The sequence below is a fragment of the Kogia breviceps genome, chromosome 8 (assembly GCF_026419965.1).
Source record: "Kogia breviceps isolate mKogBre1 chromosome 8, mKogBre1 haplotype 1, whole genome shotgun sequence".
Classification (NCBI taxonomy): domain Eukaryota; kingdom Metazoa; phylum Chordata; class Mammalia; order Artiodactyla; family Physeteridae; genus Kogia; species Kogia breviceps.
The window spans coordinates 3,555,211-3,572,477 of NC_081317.1; the positions used below are offsets into that span (position 1 = coordinate 3,555,211).

Below are 17,267 nucleotides of genomic sequence, written 5' to 3' on the forward strand. Positions count from 1 at the left end.
AACAAGTTTGGTAGAAGGTAACCGGTAAAGCCACATGATGGACAAATAGGGGCTTAACTTCTGTTCTGAGTATTTGCTATTTGCCACAATGAAATGCTTTTTAAAAGGGGGTGTGTGTAGGTATTTAGGTTTCTAAGTAGGGAATCCCTGAATACTGTTCAAGAGCCTGGGAAGCCTGTCCAATCCGGCACATCGAAGGCAGGTTTTGGGTAAGCTGGGGCTTAGCTGCAGAGGGAGTGTCCCTGCCCCCCGCGCGCCTCTCTCAGCTCTGCACAGGGACCAAGGCGGCTTCTGGGGGGGGGGGGGCAGAACCCAGGCCTTCTCCCTCTGAGCTTTGAGGTGAGCAGCACGGCTCAGAAGTGGGACCAGCCGCAGCAAAGATCCAGCAGCAGAGACCTCGGCCTGCGCGAAAGCGGTACAGAGGCGAGGGAAGGGGGGGAGGCCCACGGGGCGCTCAGCTCTACGAGGCCGGTTCCCGGAACTGACCGCTTCAGGCCAACTGTGAGCCCCTGGGGATTCTGACCTGTCGTGGGAGGGGGCGTGTCTGACTTTGGAACTTGTGGTCACGCTCTGTGGCCCGGCCTGCCAGCTGAGGAAGGGGCGACGGGGCTCATCTCTGGCTCAGGCAGTGTGTGCGGGGGTACTCCCCAGGGAGGGCAGGTTCAGCCCCACCCAGGGACCCTGCAACCCCTGGAAACCTCTGGCTTCACAGCAGGCAGCCCTGAGGCAAGGGTGTGTCTCCAGTGATCCTCTCAAGAACACGTCCATTTGGAACAGGAAGGGATGAAGGTGAGGCTGTAGGCACCCCCCCCGGGGCTGGCGTTACTTCCGGCTGCTCTCACCCGGCCCACCCGTCGAGGGGCGTCAGGCCCGTTCTCAACCATCCCGGCCTCGCCCACCACCAGGTCACTGAATGAGCGATGGAAGGGACAGACGAGGCCCAGCAGGAGCCCAAGCCCAGAGGCAAGAGGAAACCCCGCTCTGGCTCTGACAGCCCCACTGAGACACCGAGACGCCTCGGGAAAATGGGTTTAATACGGACAATTCCAGCTGGGCCTGCCCTTGGTCAGGTTACCCCAAAAGATGGGGTCCAAACACAATGGCGGTCTTCGCCCCCTGTGGCCACGGACCAGGCTCCCCACCCCGTCCTTGCCTCAGCAGCAGCCAGGGCCGGCCCCACCCCCGCTGCACCATCTGCACCGCCAGCGCCCGCTGGTCTCAGCCAGGGGGAGGCGCTGGGCGCCAGCTCAGCCCGAGGGACACCGGGCTGGCTCGCAGCCGTGCAAAGCCGGGGCACGACCTTCGGGATGTCCCCAGGCACCCAGGGCCAGAGGGCAGCCCGGGCAGGGCCAGAGGGCAGCCCGGGCAGGACCAGGGTCAGCCGTACCCGGCCGCCTTCCTCAGCGGGGCCGCCGAGGGCCATTCTGGCTGCTGCGGGCAGCACCAGGGGGCTTGTCCTGGGTCCCTCATCGGGCCTGGTCGGGGGTCCCAGCCTTGAGCCCAGGGCTGCATCACACATAGTCCAGAATTTCCGTCTCCATCTCGTTCTCACTCCCGTCCGACGGCTTGAAGTCCTCCTCCCCCTCCTCCTCCTCCTCCTCGTCCTCGTCCTCGTCCTCGTCCTCTTCCTCCTCCTCCTCGTCCTCCTCGTCCCCACATTCACAGGTCAGCTGTTCTTTCCCACCGTCAGCTTTGGCTGGGCTGGAGAAGAGAGCTGGGCCAAAAGACAGGCCGTGTGTGTCCCGACGTCGGCTCCTGGGCGCACCCACACCAGCTGTCGCTGGTCTCAGCCAGAGGCCCTCGGCTCCTGGGGGCCTGTCTACAAATACGGGTGTCTGGGCTCAAGCTCTAGAGAAGCTGCTTCGGCGAGTATGGACGGCTGGGGGACCTGGGGCTCCAGTCTAACGAGCACTTCAGGGAATGCTGAGGCCGGGCCTTGAAAACCTCTTCCCTGGAGGGCTCTCCAGGGTTGTGCAGGGCTCTGTGTCACTGCTTTTCTCAACTGGACTCTCAGAGGGGGGCTGCGTCCTCAAGGACGCTGAGAACCCCCACTCCCATCAGCTCCATAGGGGCTGGTGGGTCTGGGACGCCCCCTGCCCGAGCCTGGGAGGAACCCCCGAGAGGGGCCCTTTGGCTCGCCCTCCCCCAGCCCCATCAGACGTGCAGTGCGGCAAGGGCTCGCTCCCCTGGCTCGCGTGCCGTGCGGGGATGCTCATCCTGGGAGGGGCGGGCGGTGCCGGGCGACGGGAGCCCAGGCGCCCCCGTCCCTGCCCTCCCCGCCCTCCCAGGGGAGACGGGAGCAACACGCCCACGCGTGGCCAGAGGATGTAGGGTGACGTCAGGGCATAAAGCGGCGGCCCCCCTGGCAGCACTGGCCCTGTTCCAGCCCCAGCCCTCTGGGCCCGTCTCCTGCCTCCGACCCCCAGGGCTGAGCCCTGGCTCTGAAGGCCTCCCTCCCAACACTGTCAGGGCAAGAGGCTCCCACCTGGGTGCCATTTCTTGGGGAGCAGGTCCACTAGGGCACTTGCTCGGGCCCCGGAGGGGGGCCCGGAGCACCCAGCGCTTCCCTCCGCCCCGAGCGCTCTCACCAGGCCTCTTGGAGCGGATGGCGTGCCGGATCATGAGCGACATCATGTCCCTCAGGTCATCACTGGTCTTGGGGAGGCACCAGCCGTCCCGCTCGGTGCAGAGACTTTCAGCCCCGTCGTTGCGGTGAATGATCCTCTGCAGCCTGGGCGTTGGGAGGCAGAGTTCCAGGGTGGGGTCTCTGCTCCCAGGCGCCAGTAAGCAGTTCTGGCAGGGCTGGGGCTGTGCTCAGGAACACAGCACTCAGAGCGCCATCCCGAGGGATGAGCACGGTCACGGAGGGCGTCCACGAAAGCCGTGCGCCCCCAGCCGGGGCCCCGGTCCCCACGCCGCACACGAGGCGGGCGCGTGCCGGGGCCCACTTGCCTGCTGAGAGCCTGAGCGTTCCCCAGGCTCCAGGCTGGGTCAACACGCTCCCGTCTCCTCCCGCCCCAGCACCCCTCCCCCAGGTTTTTAAACATCACTAGGGATTCTGATCAACTCCAGGGACTGGGGAGCGAGTCAGGAACCCCCATGCGGGCAGAGGAGGAGGAAGGCAAAGACCCCAGCCCGGCGCTGTGCTCTGCGCGCAGCACAGCTGGCTGCTCAGAGGTGCGGCCTGAGGTGCACCCGGGAAGCCGCTCCCGAGGGCCGCGCGGGCCCGGGCAGAGGACTCCCAGGCGGCCGGCCTTCTCGCTGAGAGATTAAGGCTGGCGTGAAGTGGAAGGGTCGCAGCAAACACTTCGGTTCCCGGGTGGCTTCTCTGCACCGGCCCCGGGTCCCACGGTCCCCACCTCGGTGTCTCGGGGCCCCGCGCGTACGTACTCGTCCACGTTCAGGTCGCAAAACTGGTAGAACATCTGTCGGTACGGTGGCAGGGCCCCCTCCCGGAAGATGTAGACCGAGTCCTGGGAAAGGTGGGCAGAGACGGCACGGTCGGAGGGGGCGTCCCCGGGGGCGGTGGCGCAGGAGAGCCCCATGCCGCGGCTCCCACGGGGCCTCTCCCAGGGCGGCTGCCCTTCCTGCCCCCAGGACCTGGCAGGCCTGGCTCTTCTCCCCAGACTCAGGCGAGGCAGACAGGCCACGGGCCGGGAGCCGGCGTGCAGAAAACGAGCCACGACTCCCCAGGCGCCGAGGGGTGGTCGAAGCAGCCAGGCCCTGCCTTGGGCCCTGGGACCGTGAGCCGCGAGGGGCCGGGCCCGGGCTCTGCCTCGGCGCCTCCCAGCAGGGCCCTCCTCACGCCTCTCTTCCACTGCCTGGTCATCTTAGGTGGCCCTGCAGGCCAGTTCCAGAGGTGGGGATAAGGGCCTAACACAAGAGTCCTGGAGGACGCCGGCTGCTCTGGCGAGGGTCCGGGCCCTCCCTGAGGAGCGGAGACCTGACGCTGCTGGGAGACAGCCGCCCCACCCCCTCTACGAGGCAGGTGACTCCAGGGAGGGGGCCGCCCTGCCGGCCTCCCCCCGAGCCTGGAGCAGCTCACGTCGGCCAGGCACGGCAAGGGCCCTGGGGGGCCCTGGGAGTCGCCGCCCCTGTTGCGCGACTGTGCTAACGAGAGCCTGAGCCTGTGAGGGCGCCCCGCGTCCAGCCCGCGGCCGCTGGGGCGCACACGGTCCGCTCTGGCTCCGGGCTCACAGAGCCTGATGCTCCCCAGCCCCGCGGCTGCCCCGCGGGGCTGCTGGCGTCTGAGCCCCTCCCTAGGACGTGCCCAGGCGGGCCCCAGCACCCACGCCCAGAGGCTGTCCTGGGAGGTGGGAGTCACGTAAAGGCACTGGGAGGGCAGAGCGGCCCCAGTCGGGACAGGCGGGGCTGGGGGCTGTGTGAGGGGTCCTGGGCCTGCCCGAGGGAGGGGCCGCTGCTCCCCACTCCCGGGCTCTCACCCAGGCAGGCAGCTCAGGGGACACCCACCTTGAGCTTGTACTTGTTGGAGGCCGCCTTGCGTGCACTGGCCGACCCCGAGGGACCCAGGCCCTGCTTCAGGTCGTGCATGGTGACGAGCTGGCTGCCTGCGAGGGGACCACGGCAGGGCTTTGGAATACGGGGGGGTTTCTCCCGCCCCCCCGCCCTGCCCTCCTGGCTGCGCCCTCCCTCCCCGGGGTGCGCAGGCCAGCAGTGCCCTGGACTGACCTCCTCGGGAAGCCCCTCCCCACCCCGCCGTCAGGATGCGCATCTTCCCCAGCCCCTTACTCGGCTTGTTTTTTTTTGTTTTTTTTTTTGTTTTTTTTTTTGCGGTACGGGGCCTCTCACTGTCGCGGCCTCTCCCGTTGCGGAGCACGGGCTCCGGACGCGCAGGCGCAGCGGCCACGGCTCACGGGCCCAGCCGCCCCGCGGCATGTGGGATCCTCCCGGACCGGGGCACGAACCCGCGTCCCCTGCATCGGCAGGCGGACTCTCAACCACTGCGCCACCAGGGAAGCCCCTTACTCGTTTTTTTGACGGTGATGGGGAGGCTGTAGTTGTAGGTGCTGCGCTTGGCCTTGACGGGCATGTCGCTGGGGGCGTAACCTGCCGGAGGGGGGCGCGCATCAGGTGGGGTGGGCACAGAGCCCCTTCTGGCAGCCACAGGCGCACCGGGGCTCCCTGGGGCAGCTCCTGAGAAGAGGTCAGGCCCCCCGCTGGAGTGACAGGAGCCGCCGCATCCCGGTGCTTTGTGTGCGGGGAGGTCACCGCGGGCCGGGGACAGGAGACTGACCGGACGCCTGGCCTGCAGCACAGCTGTACGGAGCCACTAGGGCGTCACCGCAGGAGCCAGGACGAGAGCTCGGGTCCTCGTGTCTGCGCTATTCTGTCCCTAACAGTCCCACCAAGGGGGGAATATATCCTCTCCACGTGGATATATTCTTATTACAGAAGAGAATGCTGGAAGCAGAAAGTGACAAAGGGAAAAGGAAAGCAAAGGTTTCAGTAATTGTTTACCGTATTTCATTCCACAACGGATGCGGAAGTCAAGGACTTGATAAATCTTGGCGTCTGGGTGTTTTCGGGGGTCGTACCCGAATCGAATCCACAGGCTTCTCCAGGGGCCTGTTATCTGAGACAGAAAGGGCGGGAGTGCGAAGTCCGGTCGAGGCCTATCCCCGGCCCCCCTGAGTTGCAGGCCCAGCTGGCCGCCCGGATGGGGCAGCACCACAGCCCCAAGAGTTGGGGACAGGCTCTGGGACCCTGCCCCCCGGCTCGCACGTGTGGCCCGGTCACCTCGGATAGGTCACTTGGCCTTTCCAGGCCTTGGTCTTCCTGTCAGATGGCGTTTTTGTGAGGATTAAATGAGACGGTGCCCCGGAAGCCCTCACCGCAGTGCCCGGCACAGAGCAGAGCTCAAGAACTGCTACAACCGTGCTAATGGATGGGAGGCACTGTCCCCAAACAGTGCTCCCGAGGTCCTTGGGTCCTGAGAGCCAGTGCTGAAAGGCAGGCAGCAGCTTTGTGATGTCGGGTCTAAGCCCAGGAGGATGAGCCCACCTCATGCCCCCCAGCTCCTGGCCATCACGCCGCGGTCACGTTGTCCACCTGCCTCCCCAGGCCCCAGGTGGGACGCTTGGCCGGCAGGAGCGCTTCCTCACAGCACCTTGGGGAATCTCAGTGATGACAGCCCCATCTCCACGCCCTCCTGGCCTGAGTCCAAGGTGCACGTGACCCCCACTGAACGCCCCTCAACCCAGGGAGAATGCGTGAAGGCAGGTGGCACTGTGGTTAGGGGCCTGGGCGCTGCAGCCAAACACGCTGGGGTCCCCAGGGGCTCTGCCACTCCCCGGCTGTCGGATCTTGGCCCATCAAGTCACCAGTCTGAGCCTGGCCTCTTCATCAGAGGTCCGAGCCCTGCTGCCATCCCCCACCGAAGAAGAAAGGATGCTATGCACATAGCACTTAACCCAGCGCCTGGTCCTTAGAAAGCTTTCCATACAGGGCCGTTAAAAAATGTATAATCCCTTTAACAAGCCATCCTCCGGGTGCCGCCTGCTCTTGCTGGGGCTCTGAGGTCACGTCAGGGATCAGGACAACCCCGGCGGGAAGCAAGGTGGGCGGCGGGTGGACACTCACCATGTAATAGGCCACGAAGGGCAGCAAGACCTTGAGCTTGTCGGGGTGGACGCTGATGTTGGCCTTGACAGCGTTACGTGACCAGATGGGGCGGATTTGGAACAGCTGGAGGATCAAGGCAGAGGCTGAGAAGAGCCCAGGCAGCTTCCCCGCCTGCCCCAGGCTCCCCGCATGGTGTGGCCCCAGAGGGCCTTCCTGAGAGGGGTGGGGGTGGACGGAGCAGGGGCCAGGCAGGTGGGGAGGGGCCTCTGCGCACGCCCACTCGTCCCGCCCTCGGAAGCGCCCTGCCCGCCCAGCACGTGTCAGGTGCGGTTGCAGGGCCTGGGGGTCCTGAAATGACCATGAGAGACGCTGTCCCTGCCCTTAGGCAGCTCTAAGGGCAGCGGGGAGGCAGAGGACCCAAGGAGCCAGAGCAGGGCCAGGAGGGGGACGGGCCAGAGCTCTGGGACCCTGAGCAGCCCCAGAGGGCAGGGCCTGAGCTGGGATATGATGAAGGCCGCAGGGGACGGCCCAGCCCCCTCCCAGTGGGAGGCCTGTGAGAGGCCAGTGGGGCTGGAGTGGGAGGGCCAGGGTGGGAGCGGCCCTGAGCCAGGTGGGAGATTGGGCTGTGTCCAGAGGACAGTGAGGGGCCTTGGAGAGTGGCCCCCATTTCCCCCCGACCTAGTGACTGCTAGAAACATAACAAGGTGTCCACCACTTCAGAAATAACAGCCCACCCCACCCCCGTCCTGCACCAAGGGGACAGTCAAGTTCAACAGGGGCAGAGGAGAGCAAGCGTTGGTCGGCAGTGATGTGCTGAGCAGCTACTGTCCACACGCGTGGCGATGCGAGGACCAGAGTCCCCTGGCCTGGGTCTTCCCGAACCTGCGAGCCCGCGGGCAAGGCAGAAGGCCGCCTCCTCCCAGGGCCCCTGCGCACCCCGACCCTAACGGGGAGGAAGCGCTGGGCCTGGTGCCCACCAGGCGCCCCGTCTGGTGTGTTGCCGCCAAGGACCGGATGGACAAAAGCTTCCAGAATCCCGGAGCTCCGCGCCGAGGTCACATCTGGACAATGTTTACCGTCCCAAAGGCACCTCTTAGGAGTTCTGAGGAGCACTTTCAACTCGGGGAAGGCAGGGCTTATACTGGCATAGCTTTAGATGTAACATCTGGAGCTGAAGAGCCCCCACGTGTTAAGAAGCGAGCTTCAAGCAAGGGCGGGGCCGGCGCAGGGGTGGCCGGTGGGGGGGGGGGTAGGGGGGCGGGGCTCACCTTCCTCAGCTCCTCCTCCACCATGTGGTCCGCGGGGTTGGTGCAGACCTTCCGCCAGGTCTGGGCCGCAGCCTCCAGCGGCTGCTCGGGGGCCTCGTCCCCCTCGAAGTTGACAAAGATGGCATTGTGAGGGCGCCGGGCCCTGCTCAGGCCGATCAGGTTCTCCCCGGAGATGGAGGGGTTGTTGTAGCCTTCCCTAGGGGCAGAGAGCTGCTGGGGGCAGGAGCGCCAGGCGTGGGCCCGGCTGGACACGGGCAGCCCACGTTTGGGTGCTCTTCCCTGGAATCTGGGTGAGGAGCGGATCTCAGCCCCGGCCGCTGACGGCAGGCGCCTGTGTTCTCAGGCTGATGACCAGGACAACAAGGGGCCGCGAGTCCGAGTCAGCTCGGAGAGGCTCCCAAGCAGGCCCAGGCCAAGAGTCCCAGAGGCTGGGGTGTGGGGAAGGGCCCCTGCCGTGAGGCTGGTGGCCTCACAACTGCACCGTGTCGTGCACAGCACCGTCCAGCCAGTGAAAAGCTGGAAACAGCCCCGATGCCCAGCAGGCAGGCACAGTGGAATCAGCTGAGGCGCGGGCGGCCACGCAGGAACCACTTATCAGCTGTCAGACCGCAGCTGTGCTTACTGACATCCACAATTCACTTATCTAACCCTCGAAACAATCCTGCGAGGAAGGACCCATTGCCCGTGAAGTCACTGAGGCCACGGGGGTTGGAAACCTGCCTCGAGCCAGAGCTCGAGGTGACGGAGCTGGGACTTGAGCCCAGGGAGGCTGGCGGGGCTGCTAACCTCCGTCCTGCTCGGAAGCATCTCGATGATACCGCGGTGAAGGGAGGACGGATACTACCAGACGCTCTCGTCACAGAGCACAGAGGCTAAAAGAAGGGCTCTGGGGACCTCCGTGGAGGTCCAGTGGTTAGGACTCTGAGCTTCCACTGCAAGGGGCCTGGGTTTGACCCCTGGTCAGGGACCTAAGATCCATCCCGCAAGCCGCACAGTGCGGCCAAAGAAAAAGCGGGAGACGGGGCTCTGCCACCAGCTGTTAGCACAGAACACAGAGGGCCAACGATTCCTAAGAGGCTCAGAGCACTTCCCTCTGAGGTGGGACGTCAGGAACATCACAGCTTCGCTAAAGCAGGGGGAACAGTACGAGGAGCCCCCATAAGCCCACATCAGCTTCCACAATTGCCATCACAGGGCCAATTTGACGCCATCCAGGCCCCACCCGAAACCCACTCAATTATTTTGTAGTGCATTTCAAAGTATGTCCTGGATGTCACACAGGTGATTAATACCTTTTAAATTTGTTTCCATTTTACCGTAATTTTCTACATGAGTACATACCATCTGCATATTTATAAAGAAAAACAAAGTGATTTTTCACATTGGGAAACAAAATTACAAAGACGGGATCAAATCCGTGACTTTTTTAAGAAACATGACTCTGGGCTTCCCTGGTGGCGCAGTGGTTGAGAGTCCGCCTGCCGATGCAGGGGACACGGGTTCGTGCCCCGGTCCGGGAGGATCCCACATGCTGCGGAGAGGCTGGGCCCGTGAGCCACGGCCGCTGGGCCTGCGCGTCCGGAGCCTGTGCTCCGCAACGGGAGAGGCCACAGCAGTGAGAGGCCCGCGTACCGCAAAAAATAAAAAAATAAAAAATAAATAAAAAACATGACTACATTTGAAACTATCCTGTTTTCCAAGACAACTCCCCGAAGCCCCAGACACCCCCGAAGGAAAGCCCTGGGCGCTCCCTCTGGGCCAGGCAGCAGCAGCAGGGAGCGGGCCGCCTGCCCTCCCCCCTCAACTGCCTCGAGGAGGGGGGACCCCCGTCAGGCCAGCTTCCCAGTCTGTCCTCTGCCCACAGGCCATATAGGAAGCTCAGCCTCCCTGGACCCAGGCAGGCCAGCAAGGTGGGGGCCAGGCCTCCTCTGCAGGCCCTCGGTACCCATGAGGGCCCTCAGAGCAGAAAAATCGATGGCAGCCCTGGGATAAAAGGCAGGTTCCTTCCACGCACTGGAAAATCGATAAACGACATGGGAGAAAAACAGGGCCTGTGGGTTCAAGGGCAGCCGGCCCTCCACCCTTGTCCCCCTCCCAGAGGCTGGGAGACAGCTGTTTGCTGGCCCAACAGGACAGGGCAGTGACTCTGATGCTGCCATCCAGCATCAGGGCCGGCAATGCGGGGCAGGCGACGGGTGCCTCTAGTTCCTTCCTCTACTTATTTTCGTTTCTGACTAAGAGTAAAATGCTTGTGGGGGGGAAATAAGTTTCAAATTTCAAAAACATGTACATTTAAAAAATTTGAAACTCTCATAATGAGTATAACATACGCACAGAAAACTGCACACACTAGGGTTTTCAGCAGGGAGGGAATGGACCCGATTCCTTGCAGTTATACATTTCTATAATGTCTGGTCTTTTCTAACAAGCACAATTTACTCCTGCAGTCAGAAAAAGGGTGGGGGGGGTGGCGTTATGGACTCAACTGGCCTGAGAGACATCGACCCTTGTCTGGCTCTCGACTTATTTATTTATTTATTTATTTATTTATTTATTTATTTATTTGTTTGTTTACTTTTGCGGCACACGGGCCTCTCACTGTTGTGGCCTCTCCCATTGGGGAGCACAGGGTCCGGACGTGCAGGCTCAGTGGCCATGGCTCACGGGCCCAGCCGCTCCGCGGCACGTGGGATCCTCCCGGACCGGGACACGAACCCGCGTGCCCTGCATCGGCAGGCGGACCCTCAACCACTGCGCCATCAGGGAAGCCCTTGACTTACTTTTGAGGCAACGGGGAAACGGAGCGAGGACTGGGCCCTGGATGACGTGAAGGAACTGTTAACGTTTGCTCATTCTGACGACAGCACTATGGCTAAGTTAAAGTAAACCAAGTCCTTCCCAGTTAGAGCCACACACTTGTTTCGGGAGGACACGCTGTGAGGCTGGGGGTGGAGGTGGTGGGGAGGTGAAACCAGCAGTGGAAAGTTGGAGCTGGTGACGTAGGGGGGTGTCCATCACACACTCCTCTCTCCTTTTGGAAGTCCCCAGAATATATTTTTTAAAGGAAGGGAACAATACACCTTCCTCCTTAGCATAAAATCTAGGCTCCTCTCTGCGGCCCGTGGGACCCTCAACCCACCCTCTCTCGGCTCTCTGTGCTTCGGGGGGAACACCCCCGACTGTCCTTTGCATGTGCCAGCCCCCTGGTCTGGAACGTTCTCCCCGATCTTCACCTACCCGCCTCTGCCATCACACAGGTCTGTTTCCAAGGTCAGCCCCCCGAGGACCCTCCCGCACCCCACGCACTGTCCATGACAGCCCACTCCCACTTATCTCCTTTAAGACACACACCTGCCCGCAGGCTCCCACCACCCACTCATCCTTCACTGGGGCTCCACAGGCTCCCCAGCCCCCAGCCCTGCACGGAGCTGCCTGTCGTGTCCCCACTGACACTGGCTCCAAGCGGAGCCCTGGGCCCCGACGGGCGGTCAGTACTCGTTGATGGAAATATCTGACGAGGGAAGAGAAGCTTCTCGCCCTCCCGCCCCTCTGCAGATAACTGTTCTGGGCCCAATCTTCCCGATCTTTCCAGGCTTCTATTATCACCCAGTTTACTTTTATAGCACAGAGTGTGCTCTAACACCTGCTTTTCCTAGAGCAAGGTTTCTGGACACGAGCCACGTTGGCCCACGGAGCCCGCTTTCTTAAAGGCCGTGCGGTCTTCCTTGGCACAGACAGGCCGTTGTTAATGAACTACGTCATCCCTATTAGTGGCCTGATCACTCACTTATCCACTTTATCAAACTCCGCCCGGCACTCGGTGTTTCCAAAAGCCTCAGTCGTTCAGCCCTCGAACGACGCCGAGAAGTGAGCACTGTTACTATTATTATCACCCCTGTTACAGGCGAGGAGGCTGGCGCGGGAGGTCGGGGCCCAGCCGCCCGGCCTGTGACGCGGGACCACAGGCCCAGGACCTGAGCACGGGGCCCCGCCCACCGGGCCCTCTCGCCGCGCCGGCCCTCTCAGCTTCTTGCTGCTGCCCGCAGCCAGCCAACCAGAAAACGACCTTGTCAGCGTATCTGTGAGCACAGAGGCGACAGTCACTGTGGGATAAATTCCTACCGGCCGCCTGGTGGTCAGGAAAGAACATTTAAAACTGTAATAGATTCTGCCAGGTTGCTCTCCGAAAAATATCGACCTCGTTCCCAGGGCTCCTGTGGCAGGGGGTGTCTGTCTCCCCACACCGCAAGGTACGTGCTTTTGGGGAGGGGTCGAAGTCCAAAGGCAGCAGCCTGGTTCACACTCTGTGGTGTGGGGACGGCCCTGAGCAAGGCCTCGGGTGGGGCGCAGGGACCGGGGCTGCTTGCTGACACCCCTGGTCAGGGCCCCTGGGCACCAGCTGCTCCGCTGCCGGGGCCCCGGGCCTGAGTAAAGCCGGCCGCCCTGGCCGCCTGACCCGTGAGCGGAAGAGTCCAGCCCTCTGAGGGCGCGCGGGGCCCCTGCCCTGAGCCCCGAGGCTGCGGCGCGGCGGCCTCCGGGGCACGCTTACCGGTGCTGTGTCTCCGGGCGGTAGGAGTAGTCCACCGGGGTGTCCAGCCTGGAGAAGATGGGTGGGGGAATGTAGAGCGGCAGCTCCTGGTGGAAGAAACCCTCCTTCTCGGGCTTGAGCATAAGCACCTTGCTGTACATGGACATGTGCCTGCCACCCGCCTCCGTGTGCACGGCCAGGTACTGGAAGTCGGACATGCCTGGCGAGAGAGGTAGACAGACGGCGGACACCCTATTACACCCGCCCAGGCACTGGCAGCTGCCTCGCACCGGCACCCACGTCTTCTCGGGTGCACTGAGCGGGCCTCGCAGGGGAGGCTGCCGGGCAATGGTAGCAGGACCCCAAACAACACGTTCGAGTCGCTTCTGGGAACTCAGCCCAGTCGCTTGGATAAATACCACTTTGGGGGGTAGCGGGGTTCCATGGTACGTGAGGATAGAGTGCAGGTCAGTGCTTCTTAGACAGCACCGTGCACGTGACTCACCTGGGATCTTGCTAAATGCAGATGCTGAGGTGTTGCATTTCTAACAAGCTCCCGGGTGAGGCCCATGCTGCTGGTCTGGGACATGCACTGAGTGGTGAGGTACCGGCTCAGTTAGAGAGAGAAAGAAACGGATCACTTGGGAAGCCTCGTCCCGGGAAGGATGGCCCTCTTTGGTGAATACCACTTTCCACCAGAACGATGGACGTTCCAAACTGCAGCTGCAACTACAGATACTCTTGAGGCTTGTTCGTAATTCGCCAAGTACCATACGTGTGCGTGAACCGGCACTCGGGCATCTTCTGTCTGAATCTCCACGAGGGCCTGAGGAACCCCGGGCTCCCACTGCACAGACAGGGAGACCGAGGGAGGCTGAGGCAGGCTCATCTCCCCCTCTCCACCCCACGCCTTAGCACCTCCTCCCAGGCGTTCCCCGTGGGGAACGTGGGTCCTCGATTGAGGACCCCACGGGAGACATCCGGTTGGCTGAGAGTTCAAAGGACACAAGGTCCCAAGGGGCTGAGGTGATCTGGGAAGGCTTCGGAGGGTTGGCAAGACCAGCGGCAGGCAAGGCCAAGAAGATCCCCAAACACGAGGGCGGGGCTGGGGTCGAAAACTGGAGGCCTGTGGACCGGTTTTATTTGGCCCCATAAAGCGGCTTTAACAATGAGATTTCTCAGAGAAGCCCGGCTTCTCTTCGGGACGCAGAAAACCGAGCAGCGACGAGCAGGGCCTCCTGCACGGGGCCCCGCGCTCTGCCACACTCCCCTCACGCCTGGGCACATCCGGGCCTCCTTCACCGTGCGCACGACCCATGCAGCTCCCGCAGGCACGAGGGACGCAGGCCCTGAAATAACCCAGTGCGATAAGAATGCACTTCGCAGTTACCTTGAAACTTGTAAACGGTGGAGACGACGCCAAGGTTCTCTATGTCGAACGTGACCTTGGGGTTAGCCTCAGTCCCCGGCGCGCCCCTCTGCCGCCTCACCTTCCTCTTGATCCGGAGCAGCAGGCTGCTGGTACCGAAGCGGTTGGCACACACGGGGTGGCAGTAGGGGTCCTTGGGCCGGAAGTACAGCTCCAGCCTCTTACTGGGGTCTGCATAGATCTGCGGCGAGGTCAAAGGAGACAGAGTGAAGCGGAGGGCAGCAAAGCAGCTGGCAGTTCCTCCCTCAATGAAAGCCCGATGGCGACCCAGATAGCCAGGGAAGGGCCAGGAGGTTTTTTCTGTTTCGTTCTGAGCTTTTAATTCCCCGAAGACCCATTTTTCAAACCCAAGTATCTTAGCTTTTATCTGGTAGGGAAAATGAAGACAGTCTCTTCCTTCTAAGAGGTTGTAAAGTTGGAGACAATAACCGTCAGTTAAGTAAAGCCATTGTCTCTCGAGTGACAGGTCAGTGCGGGTAACCACCTACTCTTCTGGCAGCACTTCACAGAGGTGTCACCCCCCGTGTCTGCCGTGGGGAGCCTGCGTGGGGGTTGAATGATTTGTCTAGGGCTTCTTCTCTAGGAACTACCCACCCCAAAGGGTCCTGGTATTCAGCCTCATATATACAAAAGTTTCGAGGTCCAAAGGAGATAAAATCAACAAGTAACAAGCACTTTGGCCCTGACTAGTGTGACTTATCCTTTCCACGCCTTGGTTCCTTCTCCTTAAAATGGACATAATAACAGTACCTACTCATCAGATTGTTACAGTGATTAAACGGAAATGTATGTAAAGCACTTAGCCTGGCACCGAAATCATGGTAATGTGTCATCGATGTAGGAATGCTCGTCCCACATGGGGTAAGAGGGACACAGTAAGTGTCAGCTGTGAGCGAGTGAAAGCACCAACAATGTTAACTAGGCCAAGGCCATCTACTTGCTGGTCTGCTGGCTCCCCAACACCCAGGACAAAACCTGGCCCTTAGCAGGTGCTCAGGAAGCATCTAGGGGAAGAAGGTTAAAAAGAGTCCCTATTGTCAGGAAACAGGTGTATGAGACTGCTGTGCTGGGAATGACCCCAGATGTGGGGCTGGCACGGAGGAGGTGCACAAGAAACAGGAATGGAATGAATGACCGACCAGTCTCTTCCCAAAGGGGTCACACTGAAACTGGGTCCAAACATCCCCGGCATTAGCAGGAGTAAGGGTCCTGGTCAAGGCCGCCGTAAAGTAAGTCAGGATAAAAGAAGAAAACATGACTCACTGGGCCTCTACTGGCCTCCTGTGCTTAATGACAGGTTCAAGGTTTTTCAGTATTCATAAAGGATGAGGAAGCAGAATTAAGAGTTCAGACTTCAGAGGGAGGTGTGCATGCGTTCAAATTCCCACTGTACCATGTAGGAGCTTGTTTGACCCAACCTTTCTTCCTGTGTCTTTATCAGAAAAATGGAAATAATAATGGTAACTAACTCACTAGATTGTCGTGAAGATTCAATCATGCATTTGACGAGTATTTTGGAAGCAGGCACAGTTATGGATATTAGAACCACGGGAGGTCCCGTTCTCATACAGTTTACAGCCTCAGAGCCAAGGGTCCAAGACAGACAATAAACACATTAAAACATAATTTCAGATTGGAATTAGAGATTAGCTGCTAGCAGCCACTTTAGTAAGGGCAGTCAAGGAAGGATTCTCTAAAGAAGAGACACAGTAAATTGTTAGCTGTTACTACTTTTAACACTAATGACATAATCCTTCTTCCCCCTCTCATTGTAGCTCAACGGTTCTTTTTTTTTTTTTTTTTTTTTTTTTTGGTTTTTGTGGTACGCGGGCCTCTCACTGCTGTGGCCTCTCCCGTTGGGGAGCACAGGCTCCGGACGCACAGGCTCAGCGGCCACGGCTCACGGGCCCAGCCGCTCTGCGGCATGTGGGATCTTCCCGGACCGGGGCACGAACCCGTGTCCCCTGCATCGGCAGGCGGATTCTCAACCACTGCGCCACCAGGGAAGCCCCATGCTCAACGGTTCTTAATCTCCGCGTACCTCAGTTTTCTGCTCTGTGAAATGAGGATGTGGCAGCCCAGCACATCCTGGGGAGCGGGGGGTCGGTGCAATTGAGCTCCGTTCATGGCAGTAATGATGGGGTGGAATGGACACCCTCTCCCCTCTCTGGGTCTCCCCTGCAGTCCTTTTCCCTCCGATTCCAGGGATAAACTGTCCACGCCCGGCGGTCTTGAAGCAAATCCCCGCCCACTGGCCGCTCCAGAGCCGACCTCGAGCTCCGTTGCCAAGGAAACCTCACATCCCTGGGTAGTCCCGCCCCTCGGCCGTAGTCTAGCGACTGAGACCTCCCCTCGGGTCCCCGGAGACTCCCCGCTCCTCACCCGGGACACGCCTTCCTCGCCGCCCAGGGTCTGCAGCATCTTCGACACGTCGCGCACCACGCCCGGGTACTCTACACACACCATGTGCCGCTCGCGCCGCAGCTCCACGGGGACGGCGACCCCCGGACCCCGGTCTGCCGCCGCCATCCTGCCAGTCTCTTCGGGCCCGCCGCGGGCCGTCCCTCCCCGAGCTCCTAGAGGCCTCGCCTGAACTGTTCCGCGAAGGAATCGTTCCGGGCTTCCTCCCCGACCGCGCTTTTCTAAATCCCTGAATTCCGCGAGGCTCGAAGGCCTCTGGGAGCACACGCCCCGAGGTGAGGCCCCGAGGCTCGGCGTAAACGACAGCCCGTCCCTCAACTTCGTGTTTAAAACGAGGAGGGTTGGAACCCGAGGGGCGGGGTAAGGACCTGTCTCTTCCACCAACCTGCGAGGGACCCGGAGGCTTGTACGACACGCCCACTCTTTTAGCCAATGAAAACCCGAGAGACACGCTGAACTTTTTAGCCAATGAAGAGTCAGAAGGAAGCGAAGTTTCCGCCCCCTCCTTCCGCTTGCATAGGTTTTTAGCCAATAATGAACCAGGACTAGGCTGGGTCTCCGCCCCTTCCTCGGATCCCACCCAATGACAGCTCGAGGGCGGGCTCGAGCAGACTTCCGGCCTGTCTTCTTGAGTGCAGGGGCCCCAGGGATGAGTTGGTTTCCTGACGCCGGGTCCGCCGGAGCGGTTTCTTGGGGGCTCGGACCCCCACTCCTGCTGGCCACCCCAGAACGGAGGCCAGGAGCAGTTTAATCAGGAAATGGGGAGCGCAAGGGAATTTCACTTTGAATCTTTTTTTTTTTTTTTGGGCCACGCCGCGGGCTGTGCGGGGTCTCAGTTCCCCGACCTGGGATTGAACCCCCCGCAACTGGGCAGCGAAAGCCCGGAATCCTAACCACTAGACGATCAGGGAACTCTTGGGAGTTGTGCTTTGAATGCTCGCCCACCTCCACACACAGAAAACCGGGAGCGCCCCCCTAGCCCCATGAGAGCTCGGGGCAGAATGCCGGGTGTGTGTCCTTCGTTTCTTAGACAGTTATT

The 17,267-nt window shown here is 61.2% G+C and overlaps 1 protein-coding gene across 5 annotated transcripts; it reads right to left on the bottom strand.

The window, feature by feature from the left end:
• Positions 1 to 1,015: 1,015 nt before the first annotated feature.
• GTF3C5 (general transcription factor IIIC subunit 5) lies at positions 1,016 to 16,620 on the bottom strand. 5 transcript variants are annotated; one of them, XM_059071459.2, is made up of 11 exons: positions 16,190 to 16,620; positions 13,769 to 13,988; positions 12,400 to 12,598; positions 7,851 to 8,046; positions 6,601 to 6,705; positions 5,479 to 5,593; positions 4,987 to 5,067; positions 4,471 to 4,568; positions 3,391 to 3,473; positions 2,589 to 2,731; positions 1,016 to 1,714 (listed from the first exon to the last, which is right to left on the bottom strand). In XM_059071459.2, the coding sequence occupies exons 1-11, from the start codon at positions 16,334 to 16,336 to the stop codon at positions 1,512 to 1,514; spliced, it is 1,590 nt and encodes a 529-aa protein (XP_058927442.1). In that variant the 5' UTR covers positions 16,337 to 16,620; the 3' UTR covers positions 1,016 to 1,511. The 5 variants fall into 5 exon arrangements, with proteins under 5 accessions (XP_058927442.1, XP_066896495.1, XP_058927441.1 ...); XM_067040394.1 differs by having other exon boundaries at positions 1,016 to 2,038; positions 16,190 to 16,597; XM_059071458.2 differs by having other exon boundaries at positions 1,016 to 1,819; positions 16,190 to 16,584.
• Between the last annotated feature and the right edge of the window lie 647 nt (positions 16,621 to 17,267).

Bases quoted from the DNA above. Each gene is read 5' to 3' on its own strand.
- GTF3C5 (XM_059071458.2), bottom strand. From the start codon at position 16,336: ATGGCGGCGGCAGACCGGGGTCCGGGGGTCGCCGTCCCCGTGGAGCTG. The intron at 4,569-4,986 runs GTAAGGGGCTTC...GTCCCCTCGCAG, and splicing joins CATCACCGTCAAAAAAACGA to GCAGCCAGCTCGTCACCATG. The intron at 2,732-3,390 runs GTACGTACGCGC...CCCAACGCCCAG, and splicing joins TGCGACCTGAACGTGGACGA to GCTGCAGAGGATCATTCACC.